This window comes from Strigops habroptila, chromosome Z (assembly GCF_004027225.2).
Source record: "Strigops habroptila isolate Jane chromosome Z, bStrHab1.2.pri, whole genome shotgun sequence".
In the NCBI taxonomy this organism is placed as follows: Eukaryota; Metazoa; Chordata; class Aves; order Psittaciformes; family Psittacidae; genus Strigops; species Strigops habroptila.
The window spans coordinates 22,592,576-22,619,959 of record NC_044302.2 but is presented as its reverse complement, the minus strand read 5'-3'; the positions used below and the strand labels follow the sequence as shown (position 1 = coordinate 22,619,959).

Sequence of the window (27,384 nt, the reverse complement as noted above, 5' to 3'; positions counted from 1 at the left end):
AAACTCCTGGAAGGGAAGTTTTCTGCTCATAGGAGTGTGCTGTGTGGTACAGGGCTGCTCAGATCTCCTGATCACTCTGACAATACTTGCAGAGGGTCCTTCTGAAAGTTATTGAGGCAGCACTTGCCTTGAAAGAATGAATTCTTTGCTTTGATTTTTTTCACTGTAGATTGGCTGTGTGGACAGTGGGAGCTGGGAATTTATTTTTCTGCTTTGGAGAAGGAACTGAGACCCCAGTTCTCATTAGCACTGCCTGATTAGTTCCTTACCTTCTCCACACCAAGAGATGCCCCTGGGCAGTGCTCGGATGCTGGGAGGTATCTGCAGGACAGAGCTGAGCACAGAGCCCACTGACAGAGAGGAGACCTGGGCACAGAAAAGCAGCTCCTGCCAAGGACAGCTCCAAGCAGGAGAGACATTCAAGGGAGTGGGGGGAAACTGCAAACCAGCCCTGGGGGAGGGTGCATTCTGGAAACTCACTTGTTGTCTGCCACTGGAGTGTTTGCTGGGCACGGACTGCTGGGCAGTGTTCTTTGCTTCTCCCCATGAGATCTCCGTGACCTGCCCTTTGAAACGGTGCTCTCCTGATCTCATCACAGTGCATACATTTGTGGGGGTTCTTAAGATTAATTTGTGTGTGAAGGCATCTTAAAGGCAGTGCAAGTCTAAGCACAGGTAAAATGGGAAAGAACTTTTGGACACTGCAGCATTCCTGGCTCTGCACTAAGCTACAAAGAGCTGAGACCTTTTGCCTGTTTCAATCCTCTTCCAATTTTTAGTCATACAAAGAATGAAAGAAGACTCAGCAGGTGTTATGCTCGTCAATAAAAACCACAGTCAGAACCGTTCTAGGGACAAGCTAAGCCTCTCTTCTGAAAGTCACACTCATCCGAGCCATAAGTGCAACTACTGAACTTTTACAATAAAGTTGGATTTCATCTGACAGCCCAAAGCTGTACAAACCACTGCTTCAGAGCACAGCTGACTCCGTGGCAGCACATGAGCAGAGGTCCTGCTCCTCACACCACACTCACCCAGTACAAACAAGAGAAAGTAAATGCATTTCAGGTGGGGAGATTTCTATGAAAAATGGGGTGGCTTTGCTCAGAAGAGTCCAACGTAATCCTTCCTGTCCTTTCCTGTTTTAAATAAGTCCCCATGCCAAGAGGCAGCAGATGTCCAATGGCAGCTCCATCATCCAGCTCCTCCTGGCATTTGCAGGCACACGGGAGCTACAGCTCGTGCACTTCTGGCTCTTCCTGGCTCTACCTGGTTGCCCTCCTGGGCAACGGCCTCATCATCACCACCATAGCCTGTGACCACTGCCTCCACACTCCCATGTACTTCTTCCTCCTCAACCTCTCTATTCTTGACCTGGGCTCCATCTCCACGACCATCCCCAAATCCATGGCAAATTCCCTCTGGGACACAAGGGAAATTTCTTTTTCAGGATGTGCTGCCCAGGTATTTCTGTTCATCTTTTTCATTTCAGCAGAGTACTACCTTCTCACCATCATGTCCTATGACCGCTACACTGCCATCTTCAAACCCCTGCACTATGGTACCCTCCTGGGTAGCAGAGCTTGTGCCCACATGACAGAAGCTACCCGGGGCAGCGGGTTTCTCTATGCTGTGCTGCAGACTGTTAATACATTTTCACTACCACTCTGTCAAGGCAATATTGCGGACCAGTTTTTCTGTGAACTTCCGCAGCTCCTCAAACATTCCTGCTCAGACTCATACTACCTCAGGGAAGTTGGGCCTCTTGCGGTTGGTGCCTGTTTAGCATTTGGGTGTTTTGTTTTCATCATACTGTCTTACGTGCAGATCTTCGGGGCTGTGCTGAGGATCCTCTCTGAGCAGGGACGTCACAAAGCCTTTTCCAGACGCCTGCCTCACCTGGCCATGGTCTCCCTGTTTGTCAGCACTGCAGTGTTTGCCCACCTGAAGACCTCCTCCATCTCCTCCCTATCCCAGGATTTGGTAGTAGCAGTTCTGTACTCTATTTTGTCTCCCATGCTAAACCCCCTCGTCTACAGCATGAGGAACCAGACACTCGAGCATGCTCTGAGGAAATTGATTACTGGATGTTTTTCAGCAGCCATACGTTGTCTACTTTCCTCTGCAAATGACTCCCAGTGTAGGTCATAACAGGCCAAGTCTGTCTTTCCTGCTTTACATTTGTTTTCCTGTTTCAACTAGTGATTAGGTTGTCTTCATAGAAATGCCAGGTTTGTCCCCTCCACACATCTTGTGTGATCCACAGACTTTTGTAAATGGGGAGTCTCTCACTGTATTTAAGGGAAATAAAATATGATCCTGCAGCAACATTTTTCTCTGAGATCCATCCTCCACATAGCAGTAATGAATGGGAAATTAAAACAGCTTTCTAGCTGCACCAGCTCTCTGATGGCTGCCCTGTGTCTATTTCGTACTGTATGACCATGCAGGGTGAGGACTCACACCATGGGGTTGTGGTGTAGAGGCAGGGCTTGTGGAAGCCATGCAAGTGCAGGACAGAAGTGGCTTGAGCAGACCCAGAAGGTGCCCCAGGTCCATTGTCACCACTCAGCCATTGGCCATCTATCTCTGGCCATTTCCAGCCCTGGGTGCTCACCCCACGTTTAGGGGTGAGGTTCACTGTAAGGCCATCTCCATCCTCCTGCAAGGCCCACTGTCTGTATCATAGGCATGGCCAGGTCTGTCCACCTTCCCTCCTGGCCACAGCCTGGCAGACCCTGGAGCAGGGCTGTCTGTGAAGCTCCACAGGTGACATGGTCTCTCCAGGACTTTGGAAAGGCTGTCCAACAGGAAGGTCATGGGGTGAGAAAGCACCAAGGAATGCTGTGGGCATCATGTCAGAGGGGCCATTCCTCACCCTGAATGTACCCTGTCCCGTGCCATGCCCGCACTGTGGGGCTGTGGGACCATGTGAGTCGTGGGGCTGGGATGTCACAGGACAGAGCACTGACAGGGGTTGTGAAGCAGCTGTCAAGCGGTGACAACAAGGACAGGTACAGACAAGGGGTTTATGTGCATTTCCTTTGCTCTGCAGGTACGACTTTGGGAAAAGCAAAGCTCATCTGGAATTGGTGGCTGCAAGTAAAGTCAAGAGCAAAGAGAAGAGCTTCAGGACTTGAGAAGGAAAATGCAGGGCTGCTGCTGGGTGAAACAGCAGTGACCCATGGGTCTGAGGGACTCAATGTCTACTTTGCTTTTACAGGAAAGGTCTGTGAGCTCTGTGCTAAATGAAGAGGTTCCAGAAGGAGGAGAAAACATATTTGCAGGAATATAGGAAATATATATATAGGAAATCCCAGAAGGACAAATTCCAGTTTCTGCCCCTGCAGGATACTCATCTTGGCAATGACACTGCCTGGGTCTGCCTGGCTGGAGCAGCCCCGTGGGAAAGGTCTTGGTCTGCACGAGCTGGACAGGAGGCAGCCATATAACTGCCAGGGAGGCCACCAGCATCCTGGGCTGTATGACCAGGACCATGGCCAGGAGATCAAGGGAAGGGATGCTCTGGAATACTCCATACAGGTTTCAGATTCCCAGTTCAGGAAAGATATTGGAAAGCAGGAGTGTGTTTAGCAAAGGGCCCTCAGGACCAGAGCATGTTGCCTATGGGGAGAGGCTGAGGGAGCTGGGCTTGTCCAGCCCAGAGAAGGGAAGGCTGACGAGGACTTCATCACAGCCTGCCAGTACTGACGAGGAGGTCATGGAGAATACAGAGCCAGGCTCCTCACTATTGTGCATGGTGGGAAGACAAAAGGCAAAGGGAGAAGGTGAAAGAGGAGAGATTCAGCCAGCACATAGAGAAAAACTTTTTCCCCATGAGATCAGCCAAGTGCTGGAACAGGTCACCCAGAGAGGCTGTGCAGTCTCCATCCTTGGGGTTTTCTAACTTGGACTGAATCAAGCTTTGAACAGCTTGCTCTGACCCTGTTTCTGGCAGGTTGGACTGCGGAACTCCTGGGGTACCTTCCAACCTCAGTTCTCTTAAGGCCCTATTGCTAACTGCAGCAGAGCAGATATTGATGGGGCATGAATCCTCTGGTGCTGTAGGTGACCATCACAACTAACACCTGCCACCAGCAAAGAGAGGCTGACACCTCAGTGTGACTCGCTCTGTGCATACTGTGGAGTCCTGGGCAGGGAAGGGTTTGGAGCATGCAGCTCTGTGAAGAACACACATGATCTTGGTTTAATGCCTGTAGGCCTGTCAGACATCAGTTATTGTCTGTGAAAATGAAAGTATGCACAAAAATATACAAGCATTTTTTCAACAGCTCAATCACTTGAGTGTATTTAAGACCTGGCAATGTTTTCCCAGAATGACAAAATGAAAAATTCCAGGAAGTGTATTAATGGCAGAAGAAGAAATATTGATCTTCCCCTGTACTTGTATTACCCCTACTCTATCTATAACTTCATCGCCCTCATCATTCAGATGCTTCTGCCTCTCCCTATCAAGTGGCCATGTCTAAAAACTTTTCAGCAGACAACCTGGACATATACTCTTTCCATTGCTCTCAGGTTTCCTCCTCCATTTGCTCTTTGGTCTTTCAGATCCCCTCAACTATCTGCTCTCTGCTTTGAGCTTCAGGAAGTTAGAAACTTGACCCATCTTTCTAAAGTCTACAACACCTTAATTGTGTTTATATCTATCCTTTCTTATGTCTCTGTTTAAAACTGTTCTAAACAAATCACTTGTGAAAGGGGGATCACGTTAAATGCTGCTTGGACTTGGCATATGCTGAGGAGTTATTATATAGTATTTAGCTTTTGTTTGTCAGCAGTGAAGAGAAAGTTTTTCTGTCCCTGTGTGCAGCCCAGTTCTCTAAGGAAAGCAGGAGGGAGCTGGTGCAAAGGAGTTGCAACATCCAACTACAGATCTCAGTGGAGTTGTGCAAGCAGTGAGGACTTAAAGAAAATTCCAGGAAGACACATGGCTCGTTAGGGCTCTCTGTATTTTAATGAGCCCCATGGCCTTTTTGGTGCTGAGTCCATGTACGTCAGCTACCGAGAGGAGACTGAAGAACCCTCTCACGAAGTCAAACTCAGAAGTAATTTCAAAGTACCTTGAAGCATTAATGGACCCGAGGGCCATTATTGACAAAGCCTTCCCAGATACTCATTAGAGCAGATAACTAGAGGCTGGCAGAAGCAAAGTGCAGCAACTCTGATGCTGAGAAAAACCCTTGGTTTTCTTGATGAAGGTGGATAGCCAAGCCCTAACCCCCAGCTCAGGCTCTTCCTGGGGATGTGGGAATGTGACACCAAGTGAAGGACAATGGTATGACACCTTCTGGCCTTCCCAGGGGGGGTGCAAGAGGGCAGTGATGCCCCATGGCCATGATGACGATTTGTCTTCTCTTAGACCTTTGCGGCAGGAACATCAGCCGCAGCCAAGGGGATAAAGACCTTGGTTCTATCAGGGACCAAGCGCCTTGCCAGCACCCTTGTCCATCTGCACCACAGGCCATGCTGCACTGTCCCACACCTGTGTCTGAATACCCGCAGGCTGCAGACACCCAACGCTCTTCTGCACCTTCTTCTCACCCCAGTATGTCTCTACCTCTACTGGTGTCTCTCCATCCTCGCCACCTGTTCCTTGAAACACAAAGCCATGGGCTGATCCTGACACCCTGTGAGTGATATTTAGCACCAAAGCACTGCACTCAAAGTGACATTTCTTTACCTTCAGATCTACTCTGGACCTCCAAAGCTGCAATTTCTGGTGGTTCTCCTTTCTCATGTTGTTTCCTACTACCCAAAAAAAAAAAAAAAAAAAAAAAGTGCAATCATCTCAGAAAGAAATTTTCCATCTGTCTTGAGCTACTAAGCCCAGGTCTCTCAGCATCTCCACCCACAACCCCTAACCCTACCTGGGAAGACTCCTCCAAAACAGGGATCCCCACACTGGAACACACTCCTCCAGATGTGGCCACACCAGTGCTGAGTCCAGACGGATAATCCCTACCCTTGTGAGGATGGCCATGCTCCTCTCAGTGCAGACCAATGTGCTCATGGCAGCTGAGTAGCCTTGTGTAGGGCTGACATTTGGGCTAAGGGTGACCCAAAGGGTGTGGAAGTTGTCTGTAGGACATGTGCTGGGCACTGGGACTGAGGGACTGCATCAAAATGACGTGGCTTCTGGGTCAATACTTCCTTCAGGGTAAGCCCTGACAAGGTGTTAATTCTTCTTTCCATGCCACCGTTCAGGAGGGAGAACAGCACTCAAAGAAGGCAAACAGTAGATACCAAACATTCTCCAGCCTCTTCTTAGGCCTGGGGGAGCAGTAGGATTGTCAGAACTGCTGGCTCTGCACTGCGACCATGCATTCAGGAACCCAGCTCTGGGGATTACCTTGGAGTAGCCGAATACCAGCATTTTTCTCTCCAAGCGCGCACGGCAGCGCCGCAGCGCCGTTACTGGCAGAAGGAAAGCAGAGCTCGGCGGCGGCACCTCAAGATGCGTGGCGCCGACCTGCAGTACCGCGATTCATTCGCGAGACGGCACCAGTGAGCACGGGGAAAACAACATGGCCGACCGGAAGCCGAGAGTCGAGGTGCTACACCTCCCGGCATGCCCCGGCGGAACAACATCGCCGATGGAAAGCCAAGTGCCCCGGGGCGAAAGGTCCATGCACGCTGCTACGGGCAGCGTTCCCGGCTGTCTGACGCTGCGGGGACACCGTCGTTGTCCCTCTTCCTCCTCCACACCCCTGACACTGCACCCGCAAGCTGCGCCGAGCGCAGCCCGGCAACTTCTAGCGTGGCTACAGGCAGCCCCCTCACTCCCGCCCAGCTCTCTCCGCGGCAGCTCCAGCCGTCGGCTCTAGACAGCCCCGTGCATGCCCCACCGCTTAGTGCCTCTGACAGGGGCCCCAGTGATAGAAGAGGACTCATTTTACTAGCTGAAACAAACCAAGTTAAACTTTAGCTAAACAAAACCATACATACGTCAAGAAGGAACAAGACAAAGGGTAAAGAACTGTACCTATCCAGCTCACTGAACTAGGAACCATTCTTCACAAAATCAGAGGAGAGGCCAAGATCAGACCATTAAAAGGAAGATAACAAGAGAAGTTCAACCAGAGCTCAACAAAGATATGACTGCCAGGAGTTCCAAAGACCCTTGGGGCCCTCAGTCAAAATAAATTGTGCATGCTCTAGTGGGTAGTAAGCTAGAACGCATATAAGATCTCTAGGAATTATATTGTATATGTATGAGACGAATGCTTATAAGCAAGAAACCTGTAAGAACTGGCATGCATGTTAGGTGGAGCTACCCTGCCTAAGGAGTTTTATTCTCCAAACTTTCAGTGACACCAATGGCCCAGCTCCCCCACCGTAAACCATCACATTAGTCAGGGCTTCCCCCCCGAGATCAGCATATCTGGCTCCAGCTCACCTTTGTCAGTGCAGGTACTAGTGCAGCTAGGCAACACTTAACTGCTACTCTGCTCCTTCCCTGGCTCACACCAGCCTCTGCGCTGTCCCCAGGGGCAGGACAGCCACCCCTTAAGAGGAAGGGTGTACCACCAGCAGCTTTACTGCCCACACCTGGGGTACCATCAGCCTCACTGCCTGCACCTGGGGCTCCTCCAGCCTTGGGCTGCATGCAGCCTCAGCCCAGCAGGAGGAGGGTGCCATTGCCCAACCTCCACCGTGCCTCACTTCCTCCCCCAGGCCCTGTCAAAGACCCTCACCCAGTGCAAAAGAAGTGCAAACAAGCCCTGAAGGCAAAGGAGGCAAACAGTATTTATTTAGTCACGCATGTAAGGAGTTGCACAACTGAGCATGTTCTGGAGCTTCAGGCCTTGTCCCTGGGACATTCCTTCACCAAACTGCTCTGGTTGCTCTGGCAGGGAATGGACAGTCAGTTGGCCAGCTCCTGGAGAAAGGGGCTGCCGGACAGTGGTGGAGGCTGCCAAAAATGAGGAGCAGGTCGCAGAACACAGGAGAAGAGTGACAGCCAGCAGATGGGGGGGGGGTGGGGGTGCAGCCAGAAAGCAAGAGGTAGATAAAGGGGTGGTGAGAGAAAGATAGGGACAGGGAACCTGACAGAGGTGGAGAAAGAAGCAGCAGAGAAAGGCAGCAGAAACAGGGAGTAGAGGCAAGACAACAAACTAAAAACAAGGACAGAAAGGAGATAGAGATGCAGAAAAACACTGGTTTTATCAGCGGGACCAGGGGCAAGAAAGCCGCGAGCCCACGCTCCCTTTCCTTCATTAACCCCGCCCCCAGCACAGGCCCCGCCCCCTGCATCGCTGCATGCCTCAGGTAGCGTGAGGGTCCACCCACACCGGCCTGGACCCGCTCCCTCACGTAGCTCCGCCCCCAGCCCACAACAGCCCCGCCCCAACACAGACCGCACCACCTGCCTCCGCTTTGCCCGTGCTGCCCATGCCCAGGCCCCATGTTTCTGGCCACGCCCCTATGTGTGGCCACACTCCCACCCCAGCCCCGCCCACAGTCCTTGCCACAGTCCTAGCATGGCCCCGCCCCCGTGGGGCCACGCCCCAACCTAAACGTACCCTCAGCCCTTTATTAACCCCACTCACAGCCCACATCAAACCCTCTCTAGCCCTGCCTGCACCGTGGTCGCACTACTACCTGCTCCAATCCTGCCCACAGCTGAGACCCCACCTCTACCCAAGCCACGCCCCCATAACCTACCCAGTCCTTCATTAAAGCCACCCCCAGCCCTAGCCACAGCCTAGACCATGCCCCCCGCACAGGGGTTAAGTGACAGGTTAGTGTTTAGGGTTATGGTTAGTGTTAGGGTCAGGTGAGGGGTTAGGGTTAGGTGGTGGGTTTGGGTTAGGTTTAGGGTTAGCATTAGAGTTAGGGTTAGGTAACGCTTCTGCGTTAGGTGACGGGTTAGGGTTAGGTGATGGATTAGGGTTTGGTTTAGGGTTTGGGTTAGGTGACAGTTTAGGGTTAGGTGATGGTTTACTGTTAGTGTTAGGTTTAGGGTTAGGTGACGGGATAGGGTTATTGTTAGGGTTAGGGTTAAACTAGGCTCTACTAATTCTAAGCTAATTCTTCCTGTGCTGTCTCCCTCCTCCTTTTCCATGCAGGACTGAGCAATTCTGGAAGTTTCCCTCGTTTTCTTGTAGTTTCTTCTGTGAGGCAGTGGATTTTTTACCAGATTTATTTTCCAAAATAAGGTTTTAGCAGGGTTGTTCTCCTCAGGCTTTGGCCTGCAGTGACGAATCCCATTTTTTTACAGAGGGAATGAGAAGGAAAATAAAAGTACTTGTACTACTTCTTTGGTGAAAACACGTGGTTGATCTTGGAATCATAGAATAGAATCAACTGGGCTGGAAAAGACCTTTAGATCATCAAGTCCAACCTTTACCCCAGCACTGTCAAGTCCACCTCTAAATCGTGTCACTGAGGGCCTTGTCTACATGGTTTGTGAATACTTCCAGGGATGGTGACTCCACCACTGACCTGGACAGCCTGTTCCAATACCAGATCATGGCTTCAGTCTGTTTCCTCTTGACCCTTCACTTGTTCCTTGGGAGCAGAGACCAGCCACCTCCTGGCTCCATCCTCCTTTCAGGTAGGTGTAGAGAGCAATAACATCCCCCTTGAGCCTTCTCTTCTCCAGACTAAACCTTTCCAGTTCCCTCAGCTGTTCCTCATCACACCTGTGCTCCAGGCCCTTCCTCAGCTCCGTTGCCCTTCTCTGGACCTGCTCCAGCACCTCAATGTCTCTCTTGTAGTGAGGGGCCAGAACTGAACACAGGATTTGAGGTGCGGCCTCACCAATGTCCAGTACTGGTGTGACCTGGTCCGGCTGGTTGCACTGGTGCTGATACAGGCCAGGATGCTGTTGGCCTTCTTGGCTGCCTGGGCACAAGCTGGCTCATGTTCAGCTCTGTCAATCAGCACCCCCAAGTCCTTTTCCATTAGGAGCTTTGCAGCCACTCTTCCCCAAGCCTGGAGTGTTGCATGGGGTTGTTGTGGCCCAAATGCAGGACCCAGCACTTTGTTTTGTTGAACCTTACACCACTGGCCACAGCCCATCTATCCAGCTTGTCCAGATCCCTCTGCAGAGCCTCTCTACCCTCCAGCAGATCAACACTCCCACCCAACTTGGTGTCGTCCACAATCATGAACCTGTGAAACTACAAGAAAACCAGAGAAACTTCCAGAAGTGCTCTCAGCCCTGCTTGGAGAAGGAGGAGCAGAACAAGTAGAATTAGCTACACTTTAGACCATCCTTGTAAAGTCTCTTGCCCATCTCTATCATACTCACAAACTTGTGACATTTTACTTTTTCAATACACTACTGTTACAAAAATATGAACATGTCTTTTCATACACAATCAAATCAGCAGATGGGATCCTCCTGAATAGCACCTTTAATGTTACGTGGCTATCAAATGCTGTCCACCTAATTTGCATTTATCTCAAAGGCAGCCTTGGCCTATCCCTAAGTCAATATACCTCAACTAGGACAGTGCATAAAATTCACCAATACTTTTCAAAACAACTTCAGAATACAAATAATGTCACAGCATATTTAAATATCATAAATCCTTCAACACTGTATAGCTTTACTATCTAATAAATGACGCACAAAACTGAAGCAGTCAAAATGAAAACCTTCCAGGTGACTGCCTGCTCTTTGAGCAATTTCAAAGCAAATATTGAAGTCAGTTGCCTTGTCTCCTTCCACAATGGATCCACAAAAGAACTCTTATTTTTTATCAGTGTCCCATAAAGACATAACCTTATCCATAACCCTTAAAAAATGACACATAATATCAAAGAAGAATTTGAGCCATTTATGTTTCTCAAGAACCACTTATCAGTATTTATTTATCTCTTTTCATGTGAATAAAACCAGTCAGACTTTTTTTGAAGCCGTGACAGGAATGGGAGCAGAAACAGTGACACCTTGGATTCACTGAAACTCCGGCAGACCCCCACTAACGTCAAAACCTAAACTAGGTTTTTACCACCAGCCTTTGATCCCCAGCTTGTGTCTCATAAATTATCCTCACACCCTCATAGTCAGAGGACTAAAACAGTGCTATTTTACTTTCAGACATGTGACATGGACTGCTGCGTGGGTTTGGAAGTGAATGGCGATTGGGAAGCACAGTGAGGTCGCTTGAATTAATGTGGCATGTAACAAACAGAGGATGTGTTTACAGAGGAATGTGCCAGCCTTACGAACTATCCATGGATCTGCTACCATAATGTTGATGTCCCATGAACTCAATATAGGCAGTGAGCCGAATGCATTCAAGGCTCCTATTGCTCAGTGCGGCTAGTGGATTTGCTAGTCATTAGTAGAGGTGGTTACTTCTGACCATCAGCTGCCTAAAGAGATGAGTAAATGCGAGCTGCATCTCCTGGTGTAATAAACCTTACAGGTCCTATCTCCCCTAGTAAGTGGAGTGCAACACCCACTTGTGCACAAGTGTGCACAAGTGTGCACAAGTGCTAGCTCACACCCCTAGTAAAAGTGCTGGTCTTCTCGTGATGCAGAAATAATTCAGTATCTGTCCCGTTATCTATCTCTTCTGATAGCTGTGTACACATACAGGGAGGCAAAACAGATGTGCCTGAGCCTGTAGATCAAAATATGCCCATCTTCATTATGAGTATGCCCCTGCTAACAGAGGTACCAGCTGTTGCCTCTGCTGTTTGCGGCCCTTGCATCCTTGAAGAGAGCAGTGTCAGCAGATTACGTGAGTGTCATGACTGAGCAGAATGGGTGCATTGGTGCTGGACTGCTGGGTAAAGTCTTGCTTGGTTTGTGCAAACCAGGACAGCAGCTTCACCCAATGGCTCTCACCAGAGTGGAGAGCTGAAGCATACAATCGCACACTGGGAAAACAATGCTGCCCAGGGTCCCCAGGATGGTGATGTTTAGGCCAGGGGTGCTGTGAAGGAAAATGCCCTGGAAAGGCAGGGATAGCTGCAGGGCAGGGGAAGGGGACACAGTGGCCCTGGAGAAGCATCTCAATCACCCAGGCTACAGGCTGCTCTAAGCCCTGCTCCTGTGGGAAACCCCTGCCACCAGGCTGCCATGAAAGAGGGACTCCCTGGTTGTGAGGCTGCTCCCTCGGGACTGCCCCCACCTGTGGGCTCTAGCCTGTCCCAGGGGAGTGGGGGAGCCCTGGTGGGTGTGTGGAGTGCCCTGGACCTGCTCCTCCCTGATGCCCCCAGCACTGTCCTCCTCTGCAGGCTCTGCCAGGCTGGTTTAACAGCTCCCCCAGGCTCCTCCCCATCCTGCATTAGGCAATCTCATGAAGCACTAAGCTTGTGGAACACGTTGGAAGCACCAACCTGGCTGAACAGGTTCCTTGTGCCACTGGTCCTGGGCAAATACAGCTTATCAGACACACACTCACAGAGGAGGGGTGACAAGGAGAACAAACATCCCTCCTGTTGCTGGGGGAACTCTGTAGTCCCTGCAATTAGCTCCAAGTGGCTGCTTGAGGACAAATGCCCTCTTCATTGTGTCCCTCTGGACAGCCACATCCTGCTCAGGGACAGTGCTGGCCTGGGACAAGGATGAGGACACTAAAGGGACACTCCCTGGGGACAGGGGCCTTGGGTCACCAGTGTCCGAGTCGCAGCCAGGGATAGGGCTGTAGCGAGAGCCCTTTTGGGGACAGAGTATGGGGGCAGCTCCGCAGAGTGGGACTCGGGTTAGCTGGGTGGGCAGGATGGCCCCAGGCAGGCGGCACTGGGAGATGGCAGTGTTGGGAGGTGAGGGGCTCTGGGAGATGGGGGGATGTTGCTTTGTGTTGGAGCAGTAGGTAGTCACCATAGGATGTCCGGCTGCCAGGCCTCCTCTGTCTGTCCCCCTTCACCACCCCCAGATGCCTGGGCCATTTCATGTCCAGCTGCCCTGTGCAGGAAGCTGGACTGATGCTGGGGAAGGTGGCTGGAGCCATGCTGGAGGTGGGTGTGACTCTGTGCCGAGTCCTGGCTTGTTGCCAGGGCTGGTGTCTCTGCCAAGTCTGGCTTTGCCCTGGGAGCTCTTGGGGAGGGCAAGGAGGAGTCCTGGGAGGGATAAATCTGCCCCTCACCTTCTCTAGCTTCACTCAGGACTCACCACACCACAGAGAAACATGAAGGTCGCAGTGCTCAGCCTGGCCCTACTCTTCACCACCCTGCTGTGCACCCCAGCAGATGCTAAGGTGAGTCCCCAATGCCCCGTGGAGGGGCTCAAGGCTGGGAACAGATCTTGGCTGCAACACATCAGCTCTCCTGCAGAATGAAATCATAGTGGTGAGCATGAAACCCCTTGAGTTGGGCTCTCCCTTTCCCAAGCAAGGGGTTCCTCCAGGCTCCCCTGCACCTCCAGCCCCAGGCAATGCAGTTCTGCCTTGCACAGTTCTGGCTATTCCCATGCTTCCCTGCAGGATAGCTCCTGATGCCCAGACCCCAGCTTTTTCACTGAACGGTTGGACCTATCCCCTCTCTAAGAGGGTCCCCACCAGTTTCTTTTCTTTGTGCCTCCACATCCCTCCCTTTTGGGCCTCCTCATCCCATCCTTTTGCCCGCCTTAGACATCTCCTCTCCAGGATCTCCTCTGTGCCCTATCCAGGATCACCAAACGCCATCGCTCTGATCCTTCCAACACCTTTCTTCCCATCTCCCCTCCTCAGTCCTTTGCCTTTCACCCTGTTCATTGTGGTAGTGTCCCCAAATCCCCTTCCTTGAACCCCAACTTCCAAACACTCTCCCAATCCCCTTAATTTGGTCCTCTGCAGTCCTCTTCCTTCTGCCCCTACCAACCACCTGAAGTGCCTGAAGTGCCTGAAGTCCCCTTATCCCCTCTGCTTGAATTCCTATACCCCTCACTTAAATCCCACACTGTCCTGTCCCTTCAGTGCTGCCAGCCCAGTCCCTTAGTGCCCTATCTGTGGGTCCCAGTCACCCCCATCCCCTTTGGAGGCCTCAAATTCCCCAGGCTATCCTTATGTCCACCCTCACCCTGAGTCATTGCATGAACAATGTATCCCAGGTGAAACTTGGAGGAATGGGGCTGGGGGAGCAGAAGGGATTTTCCTGCTCAGACTGGGGGGACGCCATGGGCCTGGGGGTTCTGAGGACACCTGTGCCCCACACACAGCCCCACCAACGTCCAGTCCAGCCAAACTCTTTGCTCTCCTTCCCAAGGCAGTTTTAGAAAGAAGTGGAGTTTTGCCTAGAGGCAAGTACTGAGGTAGTCCCCAGTCTGGAGGACTACCAATTCTGGGGAACCGAAGGACAATTTGTTCCTCCCACCCCTTGCTGGTACTGGGCACATCCCAGTGACCAGTGAGGTCTCATGGTCTCTCTACAGGAGAGAGTCAAAATCAAGTGGGGGAAGAGGCCTGAGGTAGGTATTATGAGTTCTACTGCCCCAGATGTTCCCCTCTCATGGCCACAACCACAGCCCCACCAAGTCCAATCCATGCAACCTCTTTGCTCTCCTTCCCTAGGCACCCTTGGAAGGAAGTGGAGATTTTAGCCAGGAGGCAAGTACTGGGATAGGCTTGGAGGGCATCCAGTCTGGGGAACTGGAGGGCAGTTTGTTCCTCCCATCCCTTGCTGGTACTGGGCACATCCCAGTGACCAGTGAGGTCTCATGGTCTCTCTACAGGGGGGAGTCAAAATCAAGTGGGGGAAGAGGCCTCAGGTAGGTATCATGAGTTCTACTGTCCCCAGATGCTCCCCTCTATGGTCACAACCACAGCCCCACCAAGTCCAATCCATACAACCTCTTTGCTCTCCTTCCCTAGGCACCCTTGGAAGGAAGTGGAGATTTTAGCCAGGAGGCAAGTACTGGGATAGGCTTGGAGGGCATCCAGTCTGGGGAACTGGAGGGCAGTTTGCTCCTCCCATCCCTTGCTGGTACTGGGCACATCCCAGTGACCAGTGAGGTCTCATGGTCTCTCTACATGAGGGTGTCAAAATCCAGCGAGATAAGAGGCCTGAGATAGGTATCATGAGTTCTACTGTCCCCAGACACTCCTCTCTCATGGCCACAACCACAGCCCCACCAAAGTCCAGTCTGGGACATCCAGCCTGGGGAACTGGAGGGCAATTTATTCCTCCCATCCCTTGCTGGTACTGGGGACATCCCAGTGACCAGTGGGGTCTCATGGTCTCTTTACAGGAGGGAGTCAAAATCAAGTGGGGGAAGAGGCCTCAGGTAGGTATCATGAGTTCTACTGTCCCCAGACACTCCCCTCTCATGACCTCAACCACAGCCCCACCAAGGTGTAATCCATACAACCTCTTTGCTCTCCTTCCCTAGGCACCCTTGGAAGGAAGTGGAGATTTTAGCCAAGAGGCAAGTACTGGAATGGGCTTGGAGGGCATCCAGTCTGGGGAACTGGAGGGCAGTTTGTTCCTCCCATCCCTTGCTGGTACTGGGCACTTCCCAGTGACCAGTGAGGTCTCATGATCTCTCTACAGGAGGGACTCCAAATCAAGTGGGGGAAGAGGCCTCAGGTAGGTATCATGAGTGCTACTGTCCTCAGACGCTCCCCTCTCATGGCCACACCACCTCAGGACATCTCAGTGTGCGCCAGTACACCTCAATGCAACCCATTGCGACCCCAGAGAGCAGCCTCCTGCCACAGTGTTTTCCCAGTGAAGCCCCCTTCCCCAGGGGCTTCCTTGCATTCCCATCCATCCCATTACAATCCAGAGCACCCTAGGATTCCCCAGTACGCAGCCACGCACCCAGGTGGGCCCCTTCCCCATGACCCCCACTGCTTTTTGTGTACCACTATGCACACTCATGTACCCCATTTCTCCCTGAAAACACCTTCCCCGAGGATCCCATTGCTCATTAGACTTTGGCCTCTTCAGGAACCTCCTTAGTAAGGTTTCATGGGATACAGTCCTAGAGGGCAGGGGGGCCCAAGACTGCTGGTTGATATTCAAGGATCACCTGCTACGTGCTCAAGAGTGTTGCATCCCGACTAGAAGAAAGTGCAGCAGGAGGGCCAGGAGACCTCCATGGATGGACAAGGAGCTGCTGAGGAAACTTAGAGGGAAAAAAGAAGCTTATAGAAGGTGGAAGCGAGGACAGGCGGCCTGGGAAGAATATAGGAGCATTGCCCGGGAAGCTAGGGACCAGGTTAGGAAAGCTAAGGCCCAGCTAGAATGAAGTTTGGCAAGGGATGTAAAAGATAACAGGAAAGGATTCTATAGATACGCAGCAAATAAAAGACAGACTAGGGACAATGTGGGCCCTCTGCGGAAGCTATCAGGAGAACTGGCTACCATGGATTTGGAGAAGGCTGAGGTTCTTAATGACTTCTTTGCCTCCATCTTCACCAGCAAATGCTCTGACCACACCACGAAAGTCTTGGAAAGCAAATGCAGGGACTGTGAGAATGAAGACCTTAGGCCCACTGTAGGAGAGCATCAGGTTCGAGACCATCTTAAGAACGTGAACGTGCACAAGTCCATGGGACCTGATGAAATCCATCCACGGGTCCTGAAGGAGCTGGCGAATGAAGTTGCTAAACACTGTCCGTCATATTCGAAAAATCCTGGCAGTCAGGTGAAGTTCCCGATGACTGGAAGAAGGGTAATATAACCCCCATTTTCAAGAAGGGGAAGGTGGAAGACCCAGGGAACTACAGACCAGTCAGTCTCACCTCTGTGCCTGGCAAAATCTTGGAACAGTTTCTCCTGGAAAACATGCTAAGGCACATGAAAAACAATGAGGTGGTAGGTGACAGCCAACATGGCTTCACTAAGGGGAAATCCTGCCTGACCAATTTGGTGGCCTTCTATGATGGAGCCACGGAACTGATGGACAGGGGCAGAGCAGTTGACGTCGTCTACCTGGACTTGTGCAAAGCATTTGACACTGTCCCGCACGACATCCTTGTCTCTAAATTGGAGAGACATCAATTTGATAGATGGACCACTCAGTGGATCAAAAACTGGCTCGATGGCCGCACGCAAAGAGTTGTGGTAAATGGCTCGATGTCCAGTTGGAAACCTGTAACGAGTGGTGTCTCTCAGGGATCGGTGTTGGGACCGGTCCTGTTCAACATCTTTGTCGGCGACATGGACACTGGGATTGAGTGCGCCCTCAGCAAGTTTGCCGACGACACCAAGCTGTGTGGTTCGGTTGATACGCTGGAGGGAAGGGATGCCATCCAGAGGGACCTTGGCACGCTTGTGAGGTGGGCCGATGCCAGCCTTATGAAGTTTAACCAAGCCAGGTGTAAGGTCCTACCCCTGGGTCGGGGCAATCCCAGGCACTGCTGCAGGTTGGGCAGAGAAGAGATTCAGAGCAGCCCTGCAGAGAAGGACTTGGGGCTGTTGGTTGACGAGAAGCTTAACATGAGCCGGCAGTGTGCGCTTGCAGCCCAGAAAGCCAACCGTATCCTGGGCTGCATCAAAAGAAGCGTGACCAGCAGGTCGAAGGAGGTGATCCTGCCCCTCTACTCTGCTCTTGTGAGACCTCACTTGGAGTACTGCACACAGTTCTGGTGTCCTCAACATAAAAAGGACATGGACCTGTTGGAGCAAGGCCAGAGGAGGGCCACGAGGATGATAAGAGGGCTGGAGCACCTCCCGTATGAAGACAGGCTGAGAGAGTTGGGGCTGTTCAGCCTGGAGAAGAGAAGGCTGCGTGGAGACCTCATAGCAGCCTTCCAGTATCTGAAGGGAGTCTACAAGGATGCTGGGGAGGGACTCTTCCTTAGGGACTGTAGTGGTAGGACAAGGGGTAATGGGTTCAAACTTAAACAGGGGAAGTTTAGATTAGATATAAGGAGGAAGTTCTTTACAGTGAGGGTGGTGAAGCACTGGAATGGGTTGCCCAGGGAGGTTGTGGATGCTCCATCCCTGGCGGTGTTCAAGGCGAGGTTGGACAGAGCCTTGGACCACGTGGTTTAGAGCAAGGTGTCCCTTCCCATGGCAGGGGGGTTGGAACTAGATGATCTTAAGGTCCTTTCCAACCCTTACGATTCTATGATTCTATGATTCTATGATTGCTTTCCCCTTCCTCCCAATGCACCCCAGCGCACCCAAGTGTGTCTCTAACCCTCCCTTTCTCCCCAGCGTCCTGTCAAGGTGCTGGAGCTTGTCTCACCAAAACGCCAGGCTGCAGCTCTTCATGTCTAGGTGAGCAGCATCAGTGCATTTCCAGCCCCACAGGGGATTCTGGGGGCCCAGGGAATCCCTGAACCCTCAGGGGTCGGCAGAGCTTGGGTATAGGAGAGAGAAACGGAGGGACTGTCCATGATCCATGACCCAGGGCAGGCTGGACAGAGTTGCCTCCATGCCCTTCCTTGCAGTCAGTGGGGCTCTACAGACCCAGAGGATCACCGTGCAGGCCAGGGAGGGGGTCTGCTGCCATACAGACCCCCAGGATCACCGTGAGGGCTGGGCAGGGCTGTGGGAGGTTTCAAGATATCCTGGGGTAAGGGGCTCTGGGTGCCATATGGATCTCAGGAGGCCCAAGTGCTTTCTTGGGTATACTGGAGGCTCTGATTCCCTTCTTCCCCAGGTCCCTGCAGAGAGAGACAGAGGGGACAAGGACCCTCTCATGTCCCAGTGGACATTGAGGGGGGTTTCTTTTTGGGCTCTTTCAGGGCTGGAACTGGTGGTGACACCCTTGTCATGTCCCCCTCCAGTGGCATGAGGAGATGATCATCCCTGGAGGACCCCACCTGATCCCCTGGGAGCCCTGGGCCATTTCCCTCTCATGAGCAATAAACCCCTTCAGCAAAAATGTGCTCTCTGTGCCTGTGTTTGTGTCCTCTCTCCTCTGCAAGTGCCCGGATGCCTGGATCCAATTTGGCTGAACCACCATGATGAACAGAGTGGCTGAGGGAGCATGGGCGCTTGGGGTGTCTGTGTAAAGGAAATTCCCTTCCCACACACCATGTGCCCCAGACAAAGGCAGATGAGGGCAAACTGGAGTGTCCCTCTGTAGTGGTTTAAACCCAGCGGACAAGTCAGCACCAGGCAGCCGCTCGCTCACCCCTGGGCAGGATGGGGAGGAGAAATGGAAGAATGGAAACCCGTGGGTGGAGGTAGGAACAGTTTAGGAAATTAAATAAAGTAAAATAAAATTATAATAGAATACCATCAGTAACAATATTTATAATAATAAGAGGGAACAACAAAAAAAGAGAAATGAATATCTAGAAAACACAAGTGATGCACAGTACAATTGCTCACCACCCACTGACTGATACCCAGCCCAACCTGAGCAGCGATTAGTCCCTTCTAGGTAACTCCCCCCAGTTTCTACCCCAAGCATGACATGCTGTGGTATGGAAAACCCCTTTGGCTAGTTTGGGCCAGGTGTCCTGTCTCTGCTCCCTCTTGGCTTCCTGTGCCCGTCCTCACTGGCAGAGCATGAGAGTCTGAAAAGTCCTTGATGAGGGTAAGTGCTACTGAGCAACAACTAAAACATCGGTGTGTTACCAGCATTGTTCTCAAACTGAAGCCCAAAGACAGCAGTGCACCAGCTACTAGGAAGAGAATTAACTCTGTTCCAATCAAAACCAGGACAGTACCCACCCCTTATTTCATACCATTCATGTCACGTCAGGTCTCACACTTCCCGCCATCACTTTTCCTGTCTTTTGATAGAGTATATATATTTATACACACACACACATAGCTAGCATTCCCCTAAATGCTTTCCTATGCCTAGAAAAGTTCACTGACTTCATTCCGTCCATGAGTAGGGGTTCCATCTGCCATAACTGCCTCACAGGGCAGGAAAGATGGATGGTGTGTGGTGTAGGATTATTGCACACCAAGACCACTTCTGATTCCATCACTGCTGCACTTGTCCGGTTGTATCAGTTTGTTCTTCATTAATGTGGTGATCTAAAGGAAATCAGATTCAGACCCAAACACAGCACTGTAGAATTATATAATCATAGAATGGTTTGGGTTGGAAAGGACCTTAAGATCATGTAGTTCCAACCCCCCTGCCATGAGCAGGTACGCCTCACACCAGACCATGTCTCCCAAGGCTCTGTTCAACCTGACCTTGAACACGGCCATGGATGGAGCATTTATCACTTCCTTGGGCAACCTGTTCCGGTGCCTCACCACCCTCACAGTAAAGAACTTCTTCCTTACATCTAATCTGAACTTCCCCTGTTTCAGTTTAAACCCATCACCCCTTTTCCTATCACTACAGTCCCTCTCTGGCATCCTTGTAGGCCCGCTTCAAATACTGGAAGGCTGCTCTGAAGTCTCCACCAGCTATTCCAGCCGAAACCAGGACAGATCCCTAAATGAGCACTTTGTACCCTAAAATGAAGGTTTGGAGCCTAAAAAGAGTCTTTCAACCACAGAATCAGACTTTTGGACCCTAAAAATGAAGCTTTGCGATCTACAAGCGGGGCTTTGAGCCCTACAAGAGGGGTTTGGATGCTGCAAGTGAGGGTTTGGACACTCTGGCTGCTTGGATCCTAAAAATTAAGCAGTGGAATCTGAAAAGGATTTTGAAAAGGAGACTTTGAAAACTAAATCTGAGCCTATTCCATCCCATCCCATCCCATCCCATCCCATGCTATCCTATCCTACCCTACCCTATCCTATCCTCTTCCATTGCCACAGTCATGAGTGCTAATAAAACAGACTAGCCCATTTGAGCTATTGCCTACTGGAGCCTTCCCACTCCATAGTTCCATCTGTTTTCCTGCCTGGTCTGACATGAGAAACCTTCACCAAAAACATTTATCATCAGGAACTATGCTCTGCAGGGATCTCTCTCCCTCTGTCTCCGGCTTCTTGGTCCTCCTCTTTCTTTCATGAGATGCAGCGGAACCAACGCATTTGGTCTGTGTGAGCAGAAAGTCAGGAGGAAACAGTAGTTACCAGCAGGGCTGAGAAGCTCTGTGGGGTTTGAAGAGGCTCAGTGCATTTGAGGGCAGTGCAAAGTCCAATGTGCAGGGATCCCGGGCTCACATATGCCTGGCCCCAACCCCCTGCAGAGGCAGGACAGGATGGGATCCTGCCAAGCCCCCCTCATACAAACGCCTGCCACTGGAGAACGTCCAGCTCAGTTCTTGCCTCGTGCCTCAGCTCACAGGACTGCCAGAGCCCTCAGCACTGCAGATGCCCAGGGAAACACCCAGCCCCTCAGACACTGATTGTGCCCCCTCAACAGCAGAACCTCCCCTCAGCTTGGTGTTTGACCCAGAAAGGGGCTTGATTCCCTCTAGCATCCTCATTTTTATCAAGGAACATGACTGTGCAAGCACGTGTTTTGTCTGAGCAAACTTTACAGTGTTGAGACGAACAGTATCGGACTCCAATCAATTCTATAAGAATTATAGTTGAAGACCTTTATTTGGATCATTAGCTCCAATATATATCTTCGAGCCTTATGATCACGCATTTAAAGCACAGCTGATTGGTTACATTTGCTGTCCACGCGCTGTTCACGCGCTCTAAGCTAATACATGATTGGTTGGCTAGCTATGCTCAGTTTCCCGGTTATCGCAATCGTCCATCCCGTTTTGTTTCTTTTCTCGTTCTTTTCTTAGCTATTTATCTTCCTCAAACGTCCTTGGATGGACGCCAGGGTCAGGCCTACGTGACTATTGTCAGACTTGCACCAGGCCTACTCCATTTCCATACAAACATGTCTATTTTCTTCCTGAAAGGATCCTACAATTCCCCCTTTTTGTTTATCGAGTACTAACCAGGCCAGTTTTATTACTTGTTGCACTTTTTGTACAGCACATTGGATTATACATGGTATAATAGTGATCAGCATTAAGAACGCTCCCAGAATGATGAGACCTTGCTTAAGTAATTCTTTAAGCCATCCTGTTATGCCCCATTTTCCTAACCACTCATCCCATGGTGAACTTTGGACCTGTAGCAATTTCATGTTAGTACATAAATTTTGCAAGCTTTTATGTATAGATTCCGAATGATCTGATAAGTTCATACAACACATCCCTTCAAAATCCGCACACCCACGCCCATGGGCCAATAATAAAAAATCAATAGCAGCCCGATTTTGCAAGGTGGCGTGTCGAACACTATCCACATCAACGGCTAGATTAGATAAAATGGCCGATGTTATATTAAGCTGGATGGAAGCCCAACAAGCCAGACGGTGTATGTCAGCCAAGGCTTTTCCTGCAGCCAATTGAGGCCATAAAAAGGCAGCTAAGAACCTGGCTGTATGGTCTCCCAAATGCCATGGCCGGTACTCCTGGCCATGCATGATCTCCACATATAAGGAAATAACCTGGAGGCGGTTTTCTGTGGACCGTATCGTTGTATGGGCCATTGTAATTGCTATTATTGCAATAGGCCGTGTCATTTCGATAAATATCTGAGTTTGGTGACACAGTGGTAGTGGGATCATTTGGGTCGGAAAATGATGCAAAGGTCACACATCCTGACGAACTATCAGAACCCAAGATTTGCAACTCCTGAAAAGGGATACTAGATTGATTCAGATTTTTCATAAACAAAAGATTAAGTGTGCTAAATTGCTATAGGCTGAAGAGGACATAGTACCAAGCATCAAATCAAGTACAGTGCCGTTCAGTATTGTCTCATTTCCCAGAAATCCTTTGAAATCCGAGGGTACGAAGTATGGGATTCCAATAAGACATGTGTGAAATGGGTTCCCTACTTGCGTTAACGCTAAGCAAAACTCCATATTACCCATCTGATTAGCCTAAGTCAACCACATATTTTGGTGTGCGTCAAAGGTTAGATGCAAGCTTGCTACTAGCGGCACTATAAGCATCATAATTACAATCATAGTCAATATAATTTTCATTTTGTCTTTTGCTTCCACACAAATCATCTTGCACACTCAATTTTGGTCTGTTCCCATCTATCAAATGGAACCTCCCATATGCATGGAACCAATAATGGATGGGAGCATTCAACACCCTGTATAGTTATTAATTCTTTAGCTTGGTTCTTCGCCTGTCATCGTAACTGTAATTCCCCAATATAGTAACGATGGGTGGGGTATGGCTCGTGACCTGTAACTAACAGCAATCGCGCTAACTGTCTAACTTGTTGTTGTAATTGTTCTTCACATCTCTGGCAATGGCTCCGGCGTAGGGATGCATGAATCCAAGCCTTATGTTTACATTCAACACATTCATAAAGAATCCATGGTTCGCATGACTGACATGTAGGACAAGTCTTGTGATTAAGTTCTGGATTCATCAACAGTGTCTGTTTTTCACGTCCATGGCTCTACTTTGCTGGTACCCAGCGAGTTCCTTTATCTATAATGACACAAGCGTAACCCCTTCCCCACGTTAGTAATCGTACAGGTCCTTCCCATTGCCCTATATACAGATCTTTTATTTGTACTTTTACATCTGCCTCTTGGCCTATTTGACCGACATCAGACTGGAGGCCTCTTAGGTGTTTTATTATTGGAGGAATGTCCTCATCCCTAGGTAAACTTAAAAAATGTAAGACATATACTGCCTTTTGTAATTTTTCATGTGATGTCAGTCCCACCTCTCCCCCTCTTTGTTTAGTGAGCTGACGTTTAAGGGTTTGATTCATTCGTTCAATAATGGCTTAGCCTGTCGGGGAGTGTGGGATCCCTGTGATATGCTTAATGCCTCAGGTCCGAAAAAATTCTGCTAGAGATTTGCTGATATATCCTGGGCCATTGTCTGTCTTCACTTCTTTTGGTACTCCCAGTGCCATGAAGGCAGATCGAAGATGTCGTTTAACATGCCTAGATGTTTCCCCGGTTTGAGCAGTCACCCAGACCGCATGAGAGAAGTAATCAATAGAGACATGGACATATTTCAATCGGCCAAATTCAGCAACATGGGTTACGTCCATTTGCCAAAGACGGAGGGCATGAATTCCTCTAGGGTTTATTGCTCCAACCGGAGCAGGCCCCAGTTGGTGGCAATCCGGGCACGATTGAACGATTCCTCTTGCATCTGTTAAGGAAATTTGATATTGTTTGGACAAAACCTTTGTTGATTGGTGAAAAAACTGATGGGACCACAGTGCTTGTCCCCTGCGATCTGGTAACGGGCCTGCCCATACCGGTGCAACTAATTTGTCTGCTATCAAATTGCCCTGACATAATTCTCCCGGCAAGGCAGTATGGCTTCGTATATGCGTGATATAATAAGGTTCTGTACGCTGGTTTAATAGGTGCGAGACGGTCTTAAGTTGTTGATATAAATCTTCCTGACTGACATGCTTTAACGTTGCTCTTTCCATATGGCGTACCACCCCTATGACATACAATGAATCAGAAACTATATTCAATGGCTCAGTAGCCCACCGTCGAAAAGCCTCAATGATGGCTTGCAACTCAGTCTTTTGAACTGACCTTTCCTTTGCTATCGCAATATGCTTCCATGTTCCATCCTCTCTCCACACGACTGCACCTTTTCCAGAGCGACTACCACCATCTGTAAATACCGTACAGCCCTGCGGTAACATTACCCAGTGGTACCTTTTCATAGGTTCACTTTTTCTTATGCTCGGTACAGAAAAAGCGGATTTCTAATAATCTTCTGGATGCAGGAGAATGGTAAAAAAGCAATCTTTTAAATCGATAATTAAAGTGTCCCAATTTTTCGGAATCATATTTGGGGAGGGTAATCCAGGCTGTAACACCCCCATATCCTCCATGACCTCATTAATTTTCCTCAGATCATGCAATAGGTGCCATTTGCCACTTCTCTTTGGAATTGTAAAAATTGGGGTATTCCAAGGGCTTGTGGTCGGTTTAATGTGACCTTTCTCTAATTGCTCCTGTCCCTTTCCAAAGCTAAAATTAAGGGATCTGGCAGAGCTCTCTTAATTCCATATTCCTTCTGCCACTCCTGCTGGTTTCTTAACGTGAAAAACGTATCTGCATACATTACTTCGCTCTGTTGATATCCCATTATTAATTTTACACACACACACAAGGGATTCCACAAACACACTCCACACAACTACAATATCTAAAACACAAACAAAATCCAATTAGACAAACAATATTAATGACACAATCACAACATACAGTGCAGTCTTAACCATATTATATCATCAACACCAAAATTGTTACCGTGATAATCCACAAAACTAGGTCAAATACCAGCAAGTCACAAACAGAAACAAATCCAAATGTATACTAATAGAGTGCTAGCAGACGGGTATACGCCTTTACCTATGAGATTTCTATATCTTGATTTACGGAAGGTTCCAAACAAAAGGTTAACCCACCAAAATCCAAACTTCAAACAGACTCCCGCGCAGGACGTCTCCTACGACTTAACGGAATGTTAACCAAAACAAAACAATATTTACAAAAGAATACCTTCTTAAAGATGGTCCTTGTCTGCTCCCGCAGTGATCCGAGTGAGTCGAGGGGTCCCTCCGGGAAAATTCTCCGGGGGCCCTAGGGAGCCCTGTTCTCAGCGGGTCCTGCAGCCGAGCAGAGTGTCCCATCTAGGTCGCCAAATTGATTCGTAGAACTCGTTAAGAACTTGCCAACTTAATTAGTTTGGTAATACTGCTGGCATAAATGAATGATTTCTCCTTGTCCTTCTACTTATCAGTTAACTTCACTACATCACCTCCTGAACATCTGCTTAGTTTCAGCTACTCCTTAGCTACAATCCTGTTTTGGTTACAATAAATTTTGTGCAAAGGTCATAAGGTTCCAAAACTATGTCAGCTACAACGATTCATCTTAGACAAGGACTCTTATTGTGTTCTTTTGGTCGGACCTTTTTTAGGTTTGGAAAGTTTTGTTGTTATATACAAAGCCACCAAGCTTAAAGTTACTTAGAACTAAATTTTCTTATTTATGAAAGATTATATTTCATTTTGTACTTCCTTGTCTCAAATCCCCCTTTTTTCTATCCTTTTGCAAATTCTTTTGCAATATTCTCCCCCCCCCCCCCCCAACTCATTCTGAATAATCCCTCTCCATCGCCGTGTTGAGTCCCCGTCAGTTTTAGCAGTTTCATCTCTCGCCTCCCCCCACCCCCTGGAGCTTCCCACAGCTTCGCCTCTCGCCTCCCCCCACCCCCTGGAGTTTCCCGCAGCTTGCTATCATGCCCTCCTCCTCCCCACTGTGTTCTTCTCGAGCGACCTTATTGCTTTCCAAGTCCTCCAACTTTCGAAGCAGTTTCTGCTGCCAGTCCGGTTCCCAGTCCGGGGCTCGAGCGTGGATGATTTTCGCCAAGACAGTGGTGGGGGAGGCGTGGACGGAGGGAGAGGTGGAAAAAGCGATGGCTGGCTCTTGGAGTGAGATGTGTCGTGTGGGACGGGCGGCGGCTCTCTCCTGGGTGGCTTTTCTATGCAAGGGTCAGGAGGCAGCGGTACGGACCGGGATTTATCCACTTCCATCCTGTTTTTCCGGGGATCCACCTCGTCCTCTGTCAGAGGTGCCGACAGGGCAGTTGGGACGGTGTCAGTCTCATTCTTATTATTTTCCTCCCCTCAACGCGCATCAGTAGATTCAATAAGTGGGGCAAACACAGGCAGGACGGTGATAAACGGGTTAGAGTCATAGAATCATAGAATCGTAGAATAGTAAGGGTTGGAAAGGACCTTAAGATCATCTAGTTCCAACCCCCCTGCCATGGGAAGGGACACCTTGCTCTAAACCACGTGGTCCAAGGCTCTGTCCAACCTCGCCTTGAACACCGCCAGGGATGGAGCATCCACAACCTCCCTGGGCAACCCATTCCAGTGCTTCACCACCCTCACTGTAAAGAACTTCCTCCTTATATCTAATCTAAACTTCCCCTGTTTAAGTTTGAACCCATTACCCCTTGTCCTACCACTACAGTCCCTAAGGAAGAGTCCCTCCCCAGCATCCTTGTAGACTCCCTTCAGATACTGGAAGGCTGCTATGAGGTCTCCACGCAGCCTTCTCTTCTCCAGGCTGAACAGCCCCAACTCTCTCAGCCTGTCTTCATACGGGAGGTGCTCCAGCCCTCTTTATCATCCTCGTGGCCCTCCTCTGGCCTTGCTCCAACAGGTCCATGTCCTTTTTATGTTGAGGACACCAGAACTGTGTGCAGTACTCCAAGTGAGGTCTCACGAGAGCAGAGTAGAGGGGCAGGATCACCTCCTTCGACCTGCTGGTCACGCTTCTTTTGATGCAGCCCAGGATACGGTTGGCTTTCTGGGCTGCAAGCGCACACTGCCGGCTCATGTTAAGCTTCTCGTCAACCAACAGCCCCAAGTCCTTCTCTGCAGGGCTGCTCTGAATCTCTTCTCTGCCCAACCTGCAGCAGTGCCTGGGATTGCCCCGACCCAGGGGTAGGACCTTACACCTGGCTTGGTTAAACTTCATAAGGCTGGCATCGGCCCACCTCACAAGCATGTCAAGGTCCCTCTGGATGGCATCCCTTCCCTCCAGCGTATCAACCGAACCAC

At 50.0% G+C, this 27,384-nt stretch overlaps 1 protein-coding gene across 1 annotated transcript; it reads left to right on the top strand.

Annotated features, from left to right (window-relative positions):
- Window positions 1–1,175: 1,175 nt before the first annotated feature.
- Window positions 1,176–9,143, top strand: LOC115619803 (olfactory receptor 14C36-like). The gene is made up of 2 exons (XM_030512677.1): window positions 1,176–1,632; window positions 9,132–9,143. Exons 1-2 carry the CDS (start codon window positions 1,183–1,185, stop codon window positions 9,141–9,143), a joined length of 462 nt encoding a protein of 153 aa, XP_030368537.1. The 5' UTR covers window positions 1,176–1,182.
- The last annotated feature ends 18,241 nt before the right edge of the window (window positions 9,144–27,384 follow it).